General features: G+C 40.4%; 3 protein-coding genes across 9 annotated transcripts in view; 2 read left to right on the top strand and 1 right to left on the bottom strand.

Annotated features, from left to right (window-relative positions):
* The window catches only part of LOC105449860 (probable elongation factor 1-delta), a 9,245-nt gene extending 5,824 nt beyond the window's left edge, over positions 1-3,421 (bottom strand). For 3 of the 4 annotated variants that reach the window (XM_011689283.1, XM_011689284.1, XM_011689282.1), the window contains exons 1-2: positions 3,310-3,421; positions 819-970 (exon numbers count right to left, since the gene is read on the bottom strand). In XM_011689283.1, the coding sequence (XP_011687585.1) occupies positions 819-926 (108 nt within the window). In that variant the 5' untranslated portion in view covers positions 927-970; positions 3,310-3,421. Of the gene's footprint in view, positions 1-818; positions 971-1,098; positions 2,496-3,309 lie in introns of those variants that run through there. The other variant, XM_011689285.1, reaches the window with a different exon arrangement.
* Positions 3,422-3,572: 151 nt separating this feature from the next.
* On the top strand, positions 3,573-6,861 carry LOC105449861 (mortality factor 4-like protein 1). Its single transcript, XM_011689286.1, has 6 exons — positions 3,573-3,767; positions 3,878-3,995; positions 4,586-4,888; positions 4,977-5,189; positions 5,958-6,127; positions 6,351-6,861. The coding sequence occupies exons 1-6, from the start codon at positions 3,740-3,742 to the stop codon at positions 6,521-6,523; spliced, it is 1,005 nt and encodes a 334-aa protein (XP_011687588.1). The 5' UTR covers positions 3,573-3,739; the 3' UTR covers positions 6,524-6,861.
* A 1,212-nt stretch (positions 6,862-8,073) lies between these two features.
* Positions 8,074-18,385, top strand: LOC105449862 (serine/threonine-protein phosphatase PP1-beta catalytic subunit). Of its 4 annotated transcripts, none has more exons than XR_974377.1 (7): positions 8,074-8,372; positions 9,455-9,526; positions 14,246-14,733; positions 14,840-14,938; positions 15,033-15,272; positions 15,370-15,538; positions 15,961-18,385. XR_974377.1 is itself a non-coding variant. In XM_011689287.1 (6 exons), the coding sequence occupies exons 1-6, from the start codon at positions 8,321-8,323 to the stop codon at positions 15,475-15,477; spliced, it is 1,059 nt and encodes a 352-aa protein (XP_011687589.1). In that variant the 5' UTR covers positions 8,074-8,320; the 3' UTR covers positions 15,478-18,385. The 4 variants fall into 4 exon arrangements, 2 of the variants coding, with proteins under 2 accessions (XP_011687589.1, XP_011687590.1); XR_974378.1 differs by having other exon boundaries at positions 17,403-18,385; XM_011689287.1 differs by having other exon boundaries at positions 15,370-18,385.
* The last annotated feature ends 38 nt before the right edge of the window (positions 18,386-18,423 follow it).

An 18,423-nucleotide genomic window follows, 5' to 3' on the forward strand; every position in this document is an offset into this window, starting at 1 on the left:
GCAAGCATTAAAAAAAAAAAGAAAAAAAAACAAAATCGTTTCCTTTGCGCAACCGATACATATAACTGCTACTCGACAAGTATTATAATTAAACACGTTTATGTAATCACATGTACAAGTGTGTTCAAATATGTTGGCGCATATATATATATATATATATATATATATATATATATATATATATAAGCATTAGAGATATATATTAAATATGCATAATGCTTAACTTATTGATCAAGAGAGAAAGAACATATGACTTATCAAATTTAAGGATTACAATGTTACTTTTATCAGTTCACCTTAAAAATGTAGAAGTGAGCTCGAAATATCACACTGAGGAGGGCTTTTACATTTCTCACTGTACAAAATGTCTATCGACACCCCGTGAAGAGGATGGAAGAGAGCAAAGGTATAATTTTGTTATCCACCAGATATTCCCGCGTGTGTGTGTTAGAGATGTTAGTAAGTCAGACAGTAGTAAACACAAGAAACATGATGCATATACACAAACGTAAGAGAATGACAAATGCGCACTAGCTATATGGATGCCCATGATCAGGACTAGTAAATCCACCTGGGTGAATTATGAATAAGTACTTTCCCAAAGGGATATGGATTGAAAAAAAAAAAAATGAAAAAAAGTCTTGTGGTGTTACTCAAAGTTCAATGGTTACTGAAGACAAACGATTTACCCAATGATCTAATATATGTCTTTTTAAAACACTGTTTTTTTTTTTATTCTATCCCATTCCCTGCCGACAACTTTCTTTATTTATTGAGCAGCGGATGATTCGCAGCGACAACAACAACGAATTCCTTACCTTGGCCATTCTTTCAAAATACAGCCGTTCTGCCTTGTCGTAGGTTGGCTTATCGAACCATACCTTTTCTTTAGCCAGTGCGGCGGTCATTCCAACAGTCGCTGACATCTTTTCGGTATTTTAGTTTTACGAAGCAAAAATGCTAGGAATTTCTGTAAACAAGATAAGAGAAGCAAGGTAAAAGTAAGGATCCAATTCGCGTGCACGCAAAGTGGTTCTTCGGGTCACGTTCTCCTCGCACTGCGCTCGAGAATCAGTTAAGAATAAGAAGTATCATTAATTAGTATAACATTCGTTATATATTTTATTATAAAAGTACAAACTTTTATCCGAGGCATAACAGTAACGTGTCTGTTGGTATATACATAATTATAAGATTAATACAATACAATCGTCAGCGAATTAATACTGTCGAGAAACTCAAGTAGCTAACAAGATAAAATCGAAATTATCTATTAAGTTTAAGAATCGTCATTATCGTCACGATATTCGGTCCGCGATTTATCCTAAATAAATTTTACGCCTAAAAACGTCGTAATACGTAATTTTCAATTGCACCATCCCTTTCTTTTTTTTTTTAACTTCTAATCTCATTCAGCAAATGGAATACAGTGTGCTTCACGTTTTCCGGGCATACAGAGGGATATATCTCCGCCGGCTTAAAATACTGCACAAATTTCTTGAGTTCCTCAAAAGAGGCGTGCGTGGAGTAACATATGTTAAACGTGTTCCTCCTGGTCTTATCCCACTCGCCAACTACACGCGTATCACGGTCCCTCCATTTTTGCACCGACGGCACGACAGTCAATACGTCATCCACGAGAACGTCGGGACGGCACTCCAGACCCGAGCGGTCCAGGTGGCTCGTGCCCGCGTTCTTGTTCATACACGCGTGTATACGCGTGGCCAGTCGATCATTCGTAATGTGACGCGCCAAGTCTGGGATACGACAGTAGCTCTCGAATACGACGTTCTTAACGTGAATGGACGTTTTCGTGACTTTCGACAGCTCGATGTAAAGAAACTCGGAGCCGTACAGGGCGGAACATTCCAGAACGACGACCTTCCTTGGGCTTGCCTCCAGCCATTCCCTCACAACTTTACCCATCACATTCATGCTCTCCAGCCTGGTCGGGAGATGGGCAAAGTTACGATCTAGGAACGTTGTGTCCAAGTACACCTTGGCGAGTCTCCGCGGGAGCACATCGAGATCTCTGCGATAATTCAGCGACGTTAGCTTACTGTAATCTCTCGGATTGATTCTAAAGTCTCCCGTGTACAGTATCAGTTTGCCTGATTTTTCAAAGAGGAACATCACCGAGCCGGGACAATGTCCGGCGGAGATGCACGTTACGTTAGTCAGAACTCTAGTCTCTCCGTATCTGCTTCTACATTCGATAGAAACTTTCTCATCGATATCAAGGTCCTTCACGCAGGTTTCCGTATTATACTTAGACTCTAAGAAGGCTTTACTGATATGGCTGCAATAAAGGTACTTGTTGTACTGTCTCAAACGTTCAAAAAACCAATTGCTCAAGCCTTGCATATGATCGGTATGGCAATGGCTAAGGAAATACGCAAAGGAGTTCAAGTTCGCTCCATCGAAACGATCCACGGAGATGCCTGGTATCTCCTCGATAAGCCCAAGGAACGTTGACATTCTGCGTAAAATGTTCCCTGTAATGAAGAGTCCAGATATCAACCAAGTCTACGTCGGTATGATGAATATGCGCAAGATGATCACACGGCACGAAACGGCGAACCAGAGTGAATAAATCATTTAATTGAAAGCTCAGTATTTAATAAATCTTGTTGAAACACTCGACTGAACATTCAGCTCGCATAAACAAAGATGCTCCGGATGACGCAACGGATAAAAACCCTTGCTTATATTCACGCAAACACGCGTACACTTTTGCACTGGCGGAAAAAATAATAAATATATTTCACGAAGATTATAACTTTGTAAAACAGCTGTTTTCGAGTGATTGACGCGCACGACGTATGTATATGTATTATTAAAGGTTAAAAGGTTAGGCACGAAGTTATGCCCATTTCTAAAATATAAAAAAAATATACGTATATGTACATATTTGTGAATATAATAAAAAAAATTCAAAATTTTTGCACACGAGACACGCGAGTGTTTCGTACTGCCTTATTTTTAATTTCGTAAAATCCGTCTTTATATCGAACACGTTTGAATTTCTATTCTACATTCGTCAGCATTCCCAGACTAGGCATCGAAATTTCTAGAAAAAGAAATCGTAGTTTAATGATATCTGACAACTCGACTTTCTCTCGAAACCTCCTCCACGAGGTAACTCCGAAACTCCGATCTACCCATGTGCGGTATCGATCGGCGAGAGTTGACACGCATTTTTTGGAGGGACTTATATTTTTCGTGATATCAGCCGAGAGGGTGTACGTTGGTTAGGCGGGATCCGCGGGAGAATCGGTTTCGCGTAAAATATTCCGTTAAAAAACATACCTCGAGCCACGTTCAAGCACCAAATTGGCTCAAAAATTGTTCGGCGGCCAAAATTCCAGTGCGTGCCGAAGGAGAGCACAGGGCAGAAGGGCGAAACGGCTGCTGGCGCTGCTGAGAACGGGGATGTCGTACTGGGGATTTTTCATCGCGTGCGAAAGCAAATTTCTCTATGCCGAAGGCGTTCCGAAACTCGTCGAAAGAGAGTTTTGTAACTAGCGCTGCTGATCCGGCAGCGGCAACGCCGGCGGCCGGCAACGGCGGCAACAGTCGCCGTCCGGAATAGTTGACATAACCTAGCGTAATCATCGGAGCGTCGTCAAAAGAATGTGAATGTTATTTAAAAAGTGTTGCATGTGAAAGTTAATCATTTCCCGTCGTTGCTTACTGTGTAATTTATTATACATTTGACAAGATAAAGGAACAAGAGAGAATGCCACCAAAGTGTAAATTTCAAGAAGGTAGTTTTTTTTGGCTCTCTTCGCAACGAAGATTAATTGTTGAATTTTCTTACGCACTCTCTTTGATTATTGTGACGCGCGTCGAGTTAATATTCTCTGTATATTTTTAGGAGAAAAGGTCCTGTGCTTTCACGGGCCACTGATCTACGAAGCCAAGTGCTTGAAGTCCTCTGTTACCAAGGAGAAGCAAGTCAAATATTTCATTCACTATGCTGGCTGGAATAAAAAGTGAGACTTTTGCGTACACAACTAAAATTTCTATACAATTTTACGTTTTTGTCGAGCTAACGAAACTAAACTGAATTGTATCTTTGTAAAAAAATATGTATATTTCATTCACTATTTTATTTTTATAAAAAAATTTCATTCGCTATGTTGGCTGGAATAAAAAGTGAGACTTTTGGGGACACAACTAAAATTTCTATACAATTTTACATTTTTGTCGAGCCAACGAAACTAAACTGAATTGTATCTTTGTAAAAAAAATATATATATTTCATTCACTATTTTATTTTCGTAAAAAATTTCATTCACTATGTTGGCTGGAATAAAAAGTGAAACTTTTGCGTACATAACTGAAACTTCTATACAATTTTACGTTTTTGTCGAGCAAACTAAACTGAATTGTATCTTCGTAAAAAAAATATATATTTCATTCACTATTTTATTTTTGTAAAAAAATTTCATTCACTATGTTGGCTGGAGTAAAAAGTGAGACTTTTGCATACACAACTGAAATTTACATACAATTTTACGTTTCGTTGAGCTAATGAAGCTAAACTGAATTGTATTTTTATAAAAAAAAAATAAATAAACAGCTGGGACGAATGGGTTCCCGAGAGCAGAGTTCTCAAATACAACGAGGCGAATGTACAGAAGCAGAGAGAGGTCCAGAGAGCGCACTCGAATCAGCAATCCGCTCAGAAGAACAAGAAGGGAAACACAACGGCCAAGACGCAGGGGCGGAGGAGCGAAGGGATCCGAGAGAAGGACGTGGACAGCAGGTCGAGCACTCCCGTCGCCGACAAGAGTACGAGCCGTTTTAGCAAGGGTACAAGCAGCACGGTAACACCTTCGTCTTCCCACGACTCTGCATCGGAAGCGCCGCGTAAAAAACGAAGGTCCGTCATACGTTTAATGTCCCTCTGTACAGTTGTGTACGACGGTTTAATGTAAAAAAACTTTTTGCGAATCTTTTTTTTTTTTTAGTCGGCTAGAGCCGTCCGGCGAGACCGAGGAATACCTCACGAAAGTAGAGGTTAAGATCAAATTACCCGAGGAATTGAAGTTCGTGCTGATAGACGAGTCCGAGATAATCCTGAAGCACCACAAGTTACCCGCATTACCTGTACAGAACACAGTCGACAAAATTCTGGATGATTACGTGGAGACAAAATCGTCCGGGAAATCCAACGACGTCAGGTATTCAAGCAATTGAAAGTCGACTATTTTGATTATTCTATTACATGAAGAGATTTTTTTTTAATTTATCCTGAAAATCATGTTAATTGTGGGACAAAGTAGTATTTCGATGAATTTTATGTGATTTTCTTTGTTTTTTTTTTATTATGGACTACAAATAAAATTATTGTAGTACACAATAAAAAAGAAAAACAGAAAATCACATAAAATTTGGAACACTGTTGTCCCACGATTGACATGATTTTAAATTTAAAAAATTTCTCCGTGTCTAAATCACTTTTTTTTTTAATTTACCCTGAAAATCATGTTAATTGTGGGACAACACATTTCGATGAATTTTATGTGATTTTTAAAATTTTTTATTATGGATTACAAATCAAATTATTGTAGTACACAATAAAAAATAAAAAAATCACATAAAGTTTGGAACACTATGTTGTCCCACGATTGACATGATTTTAAATGAAAAAAAATTTTTCATGTATAAATTACATTTTTTAAAAATTTATTCTGAAAATCATGAGACAACATAGCATTTCGATGAATTGTATGTATGATTTTCTTTGTTTTTTATTATGTACTACACACAAAATTATTGTAGTACACAGTAAAAAAAAAAAAAAAACAGAAAATTACATAAAATTTGTTGAAACACTATGGTTGTCTCACGATTAACATAATTTTCGGAGTAAATTAAAAAAAATTCTCCGTGTATAAATTACACTTTGCAAATATATGTATACGCTCGGCTAAATTAACTTGTTTTAGAGAAAGCACGTTGGAGGTGACGAAAGGTATACGGGAGTATTTCAACAGCACGCTGGGCCTTCAGTTGCTGTACAAATGGGAACGGCCGCAGTTTATACAGATAATGAATGACAATCCGGAAACGTTGCCGAGCCAGCTGTATGGAGCGTTCCACCTCCTCAGATTATTCGGTAATGCGTGCTCCTGCCCTTAATTGTGTATCTTGGAATAAGGCAAAAATTACAAAAGTGAGCAAATTCAGTAGAAATATTTTTAATTTCATTGGCCAATATCTAGCGAATCTCATTTTTGTAATTTTCATCTCGTTTCAAGATACACAATCGACCCCCCGATGAAACGTCCGCCTATTTTTAAATGACGATATTGTTTAAATGACAATTTTAACTTTTGCAGTACGACTCGGCGGCATGCTGTCGTACACGCCTTTAGACGAGAAGAGTATACAGCTGTTGCTGTCGCATTTTCATGACTTTCTACAATATTTGCAGAAGAACAACACCGCGCTCTTCAATCTTCAGCAAGACTACACAGATCCGTCGCCGGATTATCATCGGAAATACGGTTAACCCGTATCCAGTAATTATTTTTCAGACTTACTTGTACTCGAGCAAACGTATTACTTTTACGCAGAATATTTTCTTTGACAATCTCTTCACACACGGGATACGATTCGAATCCATTTATGCCACGCAGCTATTGTATAACTGCGTCATTTTAAATAAAAGTATACTTAATTTAGCTAATTATAATTTCATTAGAATAGGGTGTATAAATGATCGCGAAGCGAAGATGGCGATAAAACAAGAATTATGACGAAATGTGTTCAAATACACAACGCAATATTAATGTAGATCTAGATTCTGGATGCTAGGCTAAATAAACCAGATTTCGAGATTCAATGAAATATAAACCATTAATTATTAAATAACATCTAATAATAATTAAAAAAGAATGTTTTCCAAATCAATTTGAAAATCTTGATAAATTTAATATTAATTTACAATAGATCTAGATTCTGGATACTAGGCTAAATAAACCAGACCGATTTCGAGATTCAATCAAATATAACCATTAGTTATTAAATAACATCTAATAACAATTAAATTAATGAAATGTTCTTTGGGTGAATTCGAAAATCTTGATAATTTAATATTAATTTAGATCTAGATTCTGGATACTAGGCTAAATAAACCAGACCGATTTCGAGATTCAATCAAATATAACCATTAATTATTAAATAACATCTAATAACAATTAAATCAATGAAATGTTCTTCAGATGAATTTGAAAACCTTGATAATTTAATATTAATTTAGATCTAGATTCTGGATATTAGGCAAAATAAATCAGATCGATTTCGAGATTCAATCAAATATAAACCTTTAATTATTAAATAACATTTAATAACAATTAAATCAATGAAATGTTCTTCGAATGAATTTGAAAATCTTGATAATTTAATATTAATTTAGATCTAGATTCTGGATACTAGGCTAAATAAACCAGACCGATTTCGAGATTCAATCAAATATAACCATTAGTTATTAAATAACATCTAATAACAATTAAATTAATGAAATGTTCTTCGGGTGAATTCGAAAATCTTGACAATTTAATATTAATTTAGATCTAGATTCTGGATATTAGGCAAAATAAATCAAATCGATTCGAGATTCAATTAAATATAAACCTTTAATTATTTATTAAATATAACATCTAATAACAATCAAAACAATGAAATGTTCTCCAGATGAATTTGAAAATCTTGATAGACTTAATATTAATTTAGATCTAGATTCTGGCTACTAGGCTGGTTACTAAATAAACCAGATCGATTTCGAGATTCAATCAAATATAAATCATTATAATTATTAAATAATATCTAATAACAATTAACACAATGAAATGTTCTCCAGAATTGAATTTAAAAATCGTGACAAGTTTGAGAATCAAAGTTCTGTCGGATGACCAATCAGCTTCTCCGACAGTTCCGCACAATCGGTCCGCTTGTCCAACAGCCGGGGACGACCAATCCGCTCGGCCGACACTCGCGAGCGGCCAATCGGCGGGCGGCGCAGTGCGCACAGTTGTCCCTATTAACGGGTGTCTCGTCTCAGACGTCGGCCGGCCATCTCGCGACGCGGTCGAGTGATCCGAGTCTCTCGTCGACGTTCGACGTGGAAGAGAGCCCGTCTGTCCGTTTACCCCCCGGGGCGCGAAAACCCGTAGTCGATAACGGGGGCACGCACACGTATTAGGACGCGCCGGTGTTGCGTCTTGCGTCGCGGCGGTGCAAATGCGCGCGCCAGGCGAGTACGAGCCAGTCCGCGAACATCGGGCCAGTCAGTCAGTGGCAAGAAAAAATGGCGGATGTCGACTTGAATATCGACAACCTGATACAGAGATTGCTGGAAGGTACGTGATTGCGACGGGGCGGCCGACGCGCCGAGATAAACGCGCGTACGGTACGTCGTTTTCCCTGCTGCCGCGAGCGTGCCCGCCGCCGCCGCCGCCGCTGCTGTCGTCGTCGTGTGTTCGCGCGCGCGAACGCGTTTCTCGTCCGCGCGCGGGCGGACGGGAGGAATAACACCGCGGCGCAGCCGGGTGTATATACACGGACGTGACGCGACGCGATGCGACGCAACGCGAACGCGCGAGTCGGAAGAATCCGAGAGCGCTCCGACGCCTCCAACTTCTCGCGATTGAAATTCGACGCGCTCGCGCTCGACGCGTTCGCGCGCCGTCATATGTCGTTCTCGACCATTCTCGCGCGATCGTCGCACGACGGTCCCGGATTCGCGTCGCGGCCCTCCGTCCGTCCGTCCGTCTCTCTCTCTCGCGCGCGCTCTCTTTCTCTCTCTCTCTCTCTCTCTCTCTCTATTTCTTTCCCTCGCTCTCCGAGGGCGCGTATCGCGGGAGCCGTGACGCGGTGCTCCGACCGCACGACTTCCTCGTCGATCGGATTAGCAAAAGACGCAGGGAGAGGATATCGATCTCGGCCGCGCGCCCGCCGGACTGCCTCGCGAGTCGCGGTCATCGCCGTCGCGATACGTAAAATCGAGTGAAAAGAGAAAAAAAATTCATGGGACCATTCGTCGTCCCTCTCTTCTTCTCCTCTCTCTCTCGTTCCGAGTTCGCTATGTCTACTTTTCCATCTCTCTCTCTCTCCCCGTCTTGCCTTTCCTCTCTCTTTCTCTCTTTATCTCGTTGTTGGTCGCGTTCGTTTTCTCACCGATATACCTCCACCTCTCTCTCTCTCTCTTTCTCTCTCTCGCGTCTTAAAGAGAGCCCACCCCCTAACTCCGCGCAAACCGCCACCGCATCAACCCCCCCCCCGTCCCCGCCTTGCGTCGTTGACCACCACCGCGCGATCACGATCTTTTATCCCTTCGTTCTCTTCAAATCGCAGCAAGAAAAAAAAAGAAACAAATTCTCTCTTTTTGTTTGTTCTCTCTCTCATGCTCACGCGAATGCGGAAACCCCCTTGTGCGGTAAAGTATACCACACGCAGAAAGACCAGGTTCAGAAGAAAGCCAAGCTAAAAGATATTTTCTCGTCGGACTTTGTCGGTACGCAGCTACTACACAACAATAACCACCGCCACCACCAACTACCATCACACTACCACCTACCATCACTATACCATCAACAACACCACCACCATCACCGATACCATCACACAGCAACAACACGGAAACGATAAACTACCCCCACGTAGAATTATTCAGCAGCGTTTAACCGAGCCTTCCTGACTTTTGTATTCCTCATTATCGTGGCCTGGCATGTAAACAGCCGCTTACATGACGTTGCGTGTGTGTTATCTCTAAGCGTGGCTATTCAAATGTAACAATTGCTTTTTTTTGATACTGTTAAGCACCAGAGATAAGCGTTAGAAAACGTTATGCTTATAAAGGCGGTGTCACGTTTGCATTTATTTTAAATCGATTTCCGTCTGTTATTTGACATTATATGATTTATTTTATTTCATTTCTTGTATCAGTATTTGTGCCGAATTGTGGAATCAGCTGGAGTCCGTAGCTGCGAAATGATAAATGGCAAAAGCAATTAGCACGCGTAAAAAGTGAAGGAAGAAGCGATGCAATTCAATATAATGACTCGAGCGACTCAGAAATACATTAATTAAATTTCCTAATGACAGTGTAATTCGTTGACGCAAAGATAAGTTTACAATTTTATCATAATTATATCAAATGCAACATTTAGTTTTGCCACGTCGAGAAGGTCACGCTTGTAATTTGATAAATGGAAGTCTGTCTATATCTATTTCCCTTTCTATCTCGAGACATTCGATATCGAAGCGGAAAATCAAACGGAACTCGTCTCGAGTCACGGTGACACAAATTAAATGGAAAGCAGAATCGACTCTAGAAGAGCCCACTTGTCGCGTAAGTGGAGAGCAATTGATATTTCTGTTTAGTCGTCGCGTTTAAAGCTGAAACAATATTAAAGCTCTCGCGGAAGGACGGCGGTCGCGTCAATGTAAAAAAAAGCGAATGACATGAGAGGTGGAGATGATATGCAAGTGACATTCAGCGTAGCCACGTTTAGCGTTAAACCGCGCGCTGCGAATTACGGGCCGTTGCCTCTCTCGTTGTCGCGTGCCCGCTCGCTGCACCGTCAACCTCTCCCTTTTTTTCCTCTTTGCTTTTTTTTTACGTTTTGTTTCCCAGGTGAAGGAGAACTGACCTCTGCACGCGTGTACGTGTGTGATCCTCCGCTTGCTCCTCGGTCGTCGATCCTATCGAAATCACCCTCCCTCAGAGAACTCGAAGACACGACTCAGCTACACACGCTCTTACTCAATGACAAAATATCTATAATCTTATTTGGAGTATAAGTATCCACCGCTTCTCGTATACCACTCGAAGTTATTTCTGGATCTGTCGATGCACTTATAGCCAATTCGTTTTATCACTTTCTTCCCTCTTCGCACTCTCGTAGCCTTCTCGTTTTTTTTTTTTTTTTTGAGATGCCTTGTCTCTACGTATAAAAATTGAGCGACGTTGGCTGGAGATGTTAGCTTAAATGTTAGAGCACGCTTGGTATATATAATAGATGTATTTATGCAATCCGTAATTTATGGGAAAGTGCACGTGCTTCGATTGTACCTCCTTCCTGCATTGTTATGATAATAATCCCCCACCTTCCTCTCTTCTGCCCCTCCAAGAATGCGAAAATCTTAAAATTATAATCTGAAAATCCATAATTTCGAATTATTGCGCGTACAGAGATGCAGGTTTTGTTAGCTCAAATAATTTTTGATCGAGAAGAATATCTTATCGGCGTCAATTTATCATTTATCTATAGAGTGCGCGTACCAATTGTTTTACGATATAACGCCATTATCGTTTAGATTAATATCTTAATTTAACATGCCTAGTATCAATTAGATTTAATGCATTTGTGATTGGAGAACATTGAGGATACATATGTAAAATAGCATTTAAGACAAAAATTCAATGACTGCATCAGATTTAACGTAATATTTATTATAAAATGTATACGATGTTACATGAGACAAGGAAGCAATTCTAGTTTCATTGTATTACTATTTGATGGCATTCGCAGTTCGAAACTAGCAATTAATTAATTAACTTCGGGGAGCATATTCCTGAGCTTTTATTAATATCAATCCAACTTGCAAGACTTTAATCTCTACGTGACAACAACGAATTATTTTTAACTACTTCAGGGACGAATTATTTTAAATTCTTAGTCTTTCATGGTGAAGTTCAACGTAGGCGCATGCGTGATTTATAAAAGTGCCAGAGGAAATTTCATCGGTTTCGTGATTTTTAAAAAAATTCATTATGAAGTTTCTAAATTCTGAATTCACGGAATTGTGTCACATCTGGAAATGCGATGACAATACGGTTTAAAGCTGAAAATTTACCGTAACAAGTACATTCACGCCGCATGTCCCTGAAGCGATATAAAGTTCGCACTCCAGAGTCATCGTTAACGAGACCTTACAATTATTTTTAACCTCTTCAGGGACAAGTTATTTCTGATTTATCATATTTTCTCTCCATAAATTCTCTCTACCTTATAGGACTGAGGCAACTTATTTATATAAATATTGAAGTTTTACGTTTGTAAGTAAGCCGTGGAAACTTTCCTGAGGAAATCTTCCTATTGAATTTTAATTCCGTTTTAAAAATAAACATCGTTTATATATATAAATATCGAGCTTTTCCTCGGAATTAAATTTTCACATATACTGGTAAATTATCAGCACATCGTGCACACGACGGGATGTTTATGCATCGCCGCTAAATGGTCCCGGATCAGAAATCTGTTTTTATTCCGGCTTATTTTAAGCGCTTATTTTTAAGCATCCGATGACTCCGCGGTGCAAAGGTGACATTTCCAGGCGTTTCGCCTGGAATATACCCCGCCATGTATAGCAGCAAAGTTGACAATATAGCTTCTCGCTCGCCCGGGATAATCGAATCTCTGCATCTTCGCTCTATAGTCGCCGTGACCTTGCTAATATGCAGTTTTCCGATAGCCAGTATCAGACTAGTTCAGCCGCACCGTGAATTCCCTTTTATGTCTATAAATAACGATCCGACGACACATCCATAGCGTCATAAAGAGAGATGATCTGCACTGGATGTCGGTTAAATCACCTGTTCCCTTTGCCTTCGCCGCTTATTAACGCTTTGAATGTCGAGTGACGTCATCTAAAGATATTCGGCACCTCTGTGAAGTGTCAAGACTAAATGCGCCAGTGAATTTGTTTACGAATACAGAGACGTGTTCAATAATTCAATTTTTCTTTCCTACCAAACTTTCGTCGCGTTTCGGACGTATAATCTACATCTGTAATGATACTGAAATTCAAATATCTGTTTACGAAAAAGAGATATTTGAATTTATAGATGAATCTTTAAAGAGTATCGATTGTTTTCTCATGCAGTCGTCACTTTAATTTATAATTGTACAAACAGTTGGTTCCGTAAAAATACAGTCGTGTTATTTTACACGGTCGCGAAGATGTGCATTTAGATCTATTCGCTGATGCATTTACTCTACGTAACGGCATTGTGATCGTGCGAAATTGAGCCAGGATAGAAATTAGGAAGGGAGATTGAATCATCCAGAGCGTTACAGATCCAGTTAGGATCCAGACTCCGTAATAGTTGAGTGGTATTTTAGGTTTCCCATTATGTTGAATCGTGCATCCCGTGTCGGAAATAGCTCTCTTTCTCTCCCTCGCTCTCTCTCTCTCTCTCTTTCTCTTTTTTTCTCTTTCTCTCTCAACGGAGAGAGAGAGAGAGAAACTCGCACTCCCGAGACATTAATATCCATTATTATCCAACGAGCTTATCAGTAAATTTCACGCCTTTGACGCTGTTATAATCGATGCGAGAACCACCGTAGACCACGCCGGAAGTATCGTGATTGTACCCATGTGCAAAGTGCTCGAGACTATAGGCAAAGATGATCTGGCCTCACCGTAATCTGTATATCGTGTATCACCCCTGTTTATTGAGACGGCTAAATACCGGCAGAAACTTAATCATCTTCCATGCCCCAAAGTAGAGTTATGCTCGGTGTACCTGTAAGAAGGTGTACTACGAGAGAGGCCATCCCTCGTTAGTGCGGTGGACAGAAACGGGGAATGCCTCATTAGGCGTCATTATCGATTCGATATACCGGTGTACAGGTGTGAGTAACAAGTACGTCGATATGTACATACACAGCCGCCCGTGTTTCTCTATATTGTTCTCTCTGCCCGACGCGGAATCAAAGAATTGCATAACCGTGCGTAACGGGCGAGCCGAAGGCAACGGGTCGAACTCGGCGGCGAGGAGTCTTCAATAGAGACTCACGGGGTAAATTGACGGGATAACGTGTATGTATTACTGGCGTGTATCGCGCTCGAGTAATTCCAGAGGCAATACGCGTAGCGGTATAAGTAATGCGGTATAGGCATATACGGTGCTAATTATACGTGACAATGGCATTATTGATTTTTTTTCCAGAGATAGACCGCCCGTTCTTACGTTAAAGATAGACTCGCGTATCTTGATGCGAGAGCCTTTAAGAAGAGAATAGAAATCAGCTGTAAATTCGTTATCGGCGATAACAAATCTGCCGTATATATATATCGCGCTCTTACTTATCTTACTGTTATCTTTCTGAGCGCGAGTACGCGCGTGTAACCGTATAGAAATTAATTCACCGCACTAACGAGAAGGATCGTTTGCGATCTCGAATAAAATTACGCGATTAACCGCAAATCGTTTCTGGGCACACAGTCAGAGGATGTCGACCGGGCAAGACCGTTATCATGACGGAGGCCGAGGTACGTGGCCTCTGTCTCAAGTCGCGGGAGATTTTCCTGCAACAGCCGATCCTGCTGGAATTGGAGGCGCCGCTTAAGATCTGCGGCGACATACACGGCCAATACACCGACCTGCTGCGGCTCTTCGAGTACGGCGGCTTCCCGCCCGAGGCGAACTACCTGTTCCTGGGCGATTACGTCGACCGGGGGAAGCAGTCCTTGGAGACGATATGCCTGCTACTGGCGTACAAAATCAAGTACCCGGAGAACTTCTTCCTGCTACGCGGCAATCACGAGTGCGCCAGCATAAACAGGATATACGGCTTTTACGACGAGTGCAAGCGGCGGTACAACATCAAACTCTGGAAGACCTTCACGGACTGTTTCAACTGCTTGCCGATCGCCGCGATCATCGACGAAAAAATCTTCTGTTGCCATGGCGGGCTTAGTCCTGATCTGCAGGTGATTAGCGAAGAAACGAGAGATCCTTCGATTTGTTTCTCGTTTCAAAAGACATTAATCGAGTAAAAAGTACAGTAGATATACATCCATATCTTTCTTTGTCCAGGGAATGGAGCAAATCAGAAGAATCATGCGTCCAACCGATGTACCTGATACCGGTCTCCTCTGTGATCTCTTATGGTCCGATCCTGACAAAGATGTCCAGGTGAGGTGCTTTTATGTAAAGCGAATCTCAACGCACCAATTAGATTAATACAGGAAAAGATCACTCTAACCGCATGTTAATGCTAATGTTCCAGGGTTGGGGTGAAAACGATAGAGGAGTCTCGTTCACATTCGGTCCAGACGTCGTGTCGAAGTTCCTGAACCGTCACGACATGGATCTCATATGCAGGGCGCATCAAGTGGTCGAAGACGGTTATGAATTTTTCGCCAAGCGACAACTCGTCACGCTTTTCTCTGCGCCAAACTACTGCGGCGAATTCGACAATGCCGGCGGAATGATGAGCGTTGACGAAACGTTGATGTGCAGTTTTCAGGTGATTGACGAGAGAGAGAGAGTGTTCCTTTCATTACATGTCGTTGATGCGAACGTTCCATATTTATCGCGCCGTGTGTCTCGCATTCTTTTTGCAGATCTTGAAGCCGTCAGAGAAGAAGGCAAAATACCAATATGGAGGAATGAACACGGGTCAAGCCGGTAGACCATCTACACCACAAAGGAATCCAGCGAAAAAGAAATGACAGCCTTCAACCGAACCTGCACAACAAACGCGATTATCCTTAATGGAGGCTATCATGCTAGGTAAATCTGCTTTATGCTTGTCAAAGATTACTTAATCACACTAGCTGACCACTTATGTGCATTATTACGAGTCTATTTCCCACGATTATCAGTTTAACAGAAAAAAAAAGAGAAAAAGAACAGAAAAAAAAGATGGGAACGAAAGGAGAGCGGAAGGAAGCGAAATGTGTAGGACGTTTACTCGACATGCTTAAGTTTTCGCGCAATGATTCACCGATGATTTAGATGTAATATTTAGCACGCGACGTGTTTCCAACACATGTACACGCACTCCGGGGCGGACGTGTTTTACGGGACAAAGATACGTTAATGGATTTGCTTGGACATTATGGGCTTGCGAAAATTCTTAATGCTTTCTAGCCGACGCGCTTGCCATCGAGTGCCTCGGATCTGATCTAGCCTTTGATTTTCCTGTGTTTCAGCACGAAGACGTCGAGATACAGAATTATAACCTAATCTGATAAACATAAACCTAAACCTAAAAAAAAAAAGTATAAGATTTATCTCTCCCTCAATTGTATTTTAACAAGATAAGGAAATATAAAACAATCCGCGGTGAATCAAGTTTCGATTATCATCGTACTAAGTACTTGAAGGGATCGCTCTCGGAATTTCGCGGCAATTATCGTACCACAAACGTGAAGTGATCCCTCATAAAGCTAGTGCTCTTTGAAAAGCATTTCGTCATTTCTCATTTGTATTTATTGCTTCCACTGTTGATGTTGAGTGTAATTATGAGACTCGCTGTTATTATTATTAATATTATTTTTATTTGTAATAGTATTTTTATCATTGCTTTTAGCAGCTAATTTAAATGTCATCGTTTCATGAGAGATGCTGCGCGTGTATATAGATAGATATATATATATATATACACATACATACATATATACATACATACATACATACATACATACATATATATATTTTTGACCATTTATTTTTTTTCTCTTGAACCATTATCGATTACGAATTTAATTATGTCGTCATTGTGCAGTATTCCGAGCGTGGTAGTGACTGCACGTTCCAGAAATATGTCGTAGACGAATTAGGTTGTTTATTCTCGGGCGATGAATGATCCGGAGAGAAATACAGAGAACTATTATTTTTAAGATAAACGATTACGCCTTTATTTGAAGGATGCTAGAAGGAGGGAGATCGTGAAGAAGAGTAGAATGAGGACGTGTCGCATTGTATACAGAGAGAGAGGAGAGAGAGAGAGAGAGAGAGAGAGAGAGAGAGAGAGAGAGAAACATGTTTAGGTGCAGAATCTCAGCTTTTTTACGCTCGTGATGAAAGCGAACGCGAATGCAAATGTGCATTTGTTATCTGATTTATGGAAGATTTAGTGCATATCGTAAAGATTATTTTAAACCGTTTGAACATGTCAGCAGTGATTTTGCAGGCGGACCTGTGCATATTTTGATTTTAATGTGTTATGAAATTTTGCATTTATGTTTATGCTTCTAGACGTAAGACATATTCGTGCTAAAATAAAGCTCACCGATTTTTTTTGAACAGGAAAAACATACGATGGCAAATCGCATTTAAGCGTTTGATGCATTTATTTAAACATTTGTAGAATACGTTCTATCCAGCTTTTCGTTCTCTTTCGTTTTTCCATTGACTCAGATTTTACGTAACTGCTGAATTCGTCGCTGCAGAAATCGTTGCGGTAATAGGATTATTTTACAGACTTAACTGCATTGAATGTTTCCTCGCTGCGCTTCTGCTCTGTCTAAGCGACGTTATATTGTTACTTGTAATCATCTGTGTAGCAGAAGTCGCATCTGGCGGCAAAAATATATGCGTTTCGACGAGAATATTATTATTGGAAATACTATTGTATCACGTATCCCTGCAGGAATCTTAGAAAATCACGTACAAAGAAGAAAAGTTGCAGTCCTCTCTGCGGAAGCGGCGACCGATTGAATAGTAATGGCAGTTCGAGATTGTATTCACAGGGAGGATATCTGTCCTTAATAATGCGCAATTGTGTTTTCTGGAGATTTAAGTATTTAATAATTGCTATTGGCAAAAAAAACCACGAGTACTATCAGTAAACGTGATGTGTGTGAACGTTCGAAATTTACGAATACGAGGCATCGATAAAGCGCGTTTGTCAAACAATTAAATGCAGACTGTGTGACGATTGATGAGATTGTATCGTGCGAGCTATTATGATTGAGGAGACGACCCGGAAACACGGAAGGCCGTACATCAAAACCGAAAACTCACCTCGAAGCAGAGATCAATCAAACGCAAGTAAGCCTTTTCGTGGCGGCGAAAAGTCGCACGATTGGCTTCTCACATTATTATGCTATATTTTACTCAATGGTTATGCATATTATTTTATTGCTATTTAACGTTATCGGATAGCGAATTTGAACGAAGTTATTTATTGTTCGTGACTTGTACGACGAGGTGCAGAGAAAATTTGTTAAGTTTTAGAAACTGGAGCCGACGAAACGGAAGGTGTCCTTTCCATCTCTTCCTTCCCTGCGTTTCTCCCCCCCGCCTCCAATTTTCTCTCCCCCCCTCCCCCCAAAGAAACGCAAGATTAATTATTGTCAAAGGAGCGGTTGTGATCCCTCGATATATGCGTTCTTTTGTCCGAGATTCATATATTATATACAGATATTATATTTGTAAAGGGTTGGCCGATCGCGATTCGACGATACTTTACTAAATAAATAATTAAATGAAAGACGCTCTTGTGTGGAAGGAGTTAGCGACACTATCGTGGATTGTTACATCGTTCGAATCGCCGATGACGGAACACGCTATGCAATGGCATCCTAGAGATGTAAAACTTTCAGATAATAAACATGCATATTGTTGTACAAACCTCTTTTTCAGCTTGTTTTTCCTGACTCTAACAAGAA

Source organism: Wasmannia auropunctata, unplaced genomic scaffold (assembly GCF_000956235.1).
Source record: "Wasmannia auropunctata unplaced genomic scaffold, wasmannia.A_1.0 LD336071.1, whole genome shotgun sequence".
Classification (NCBI taxonomy): Eukaryota; Metazoa; Arthropoda; class Insecta; order Hymenoptera; family Formicidae; genus Wasmannia; species Wasmannia auropunctata.

Bases quoted from the DNA above. Each gene is read 5' to 3' on its own strand.
- LOC105449861 (XM_011689286.1), top strand. From the start codon at position 3,740: ATGCCACCAAAGTGTAAATTTCAAGAAG. The intron at 3,996-4,585 runs GTGAGACTTTTG...ATAAATAAACAG, and splicing joins TATGCTGGCTGGAATAAAAA to CTGGGACGAATGGGTTCCCG. The intron at 5,190-5,957 runs GTATTCAAGCAA...AACTTGTTTTAG, and splicing joins GGGAAATCCAACGACGTCAG to AGAAAGCACGTTGGAGGTGA.
- LOC105449862 (XM_011689287.1), top strand. From the start codon at position 8,321: ATGGCGGATGTCGACTTGAATATCGACAACCTGATACAGAGATTGCTG. The intron at 9,527-14,245 runs GTACGCAGCTAC...CTGGGCACACAG, and splicing joins TTTCTCGTCGGACTTTGTCG to TCAGAGGATGTCGACCGGGC. The intron at 15,273-15,369 runs GTGATTGACGAG...TTCTTTTTGCAG, and splicing joins CGTTGATGTGCAGTTTTCAG to ATCTTGAAGCCGTCAGAGAA.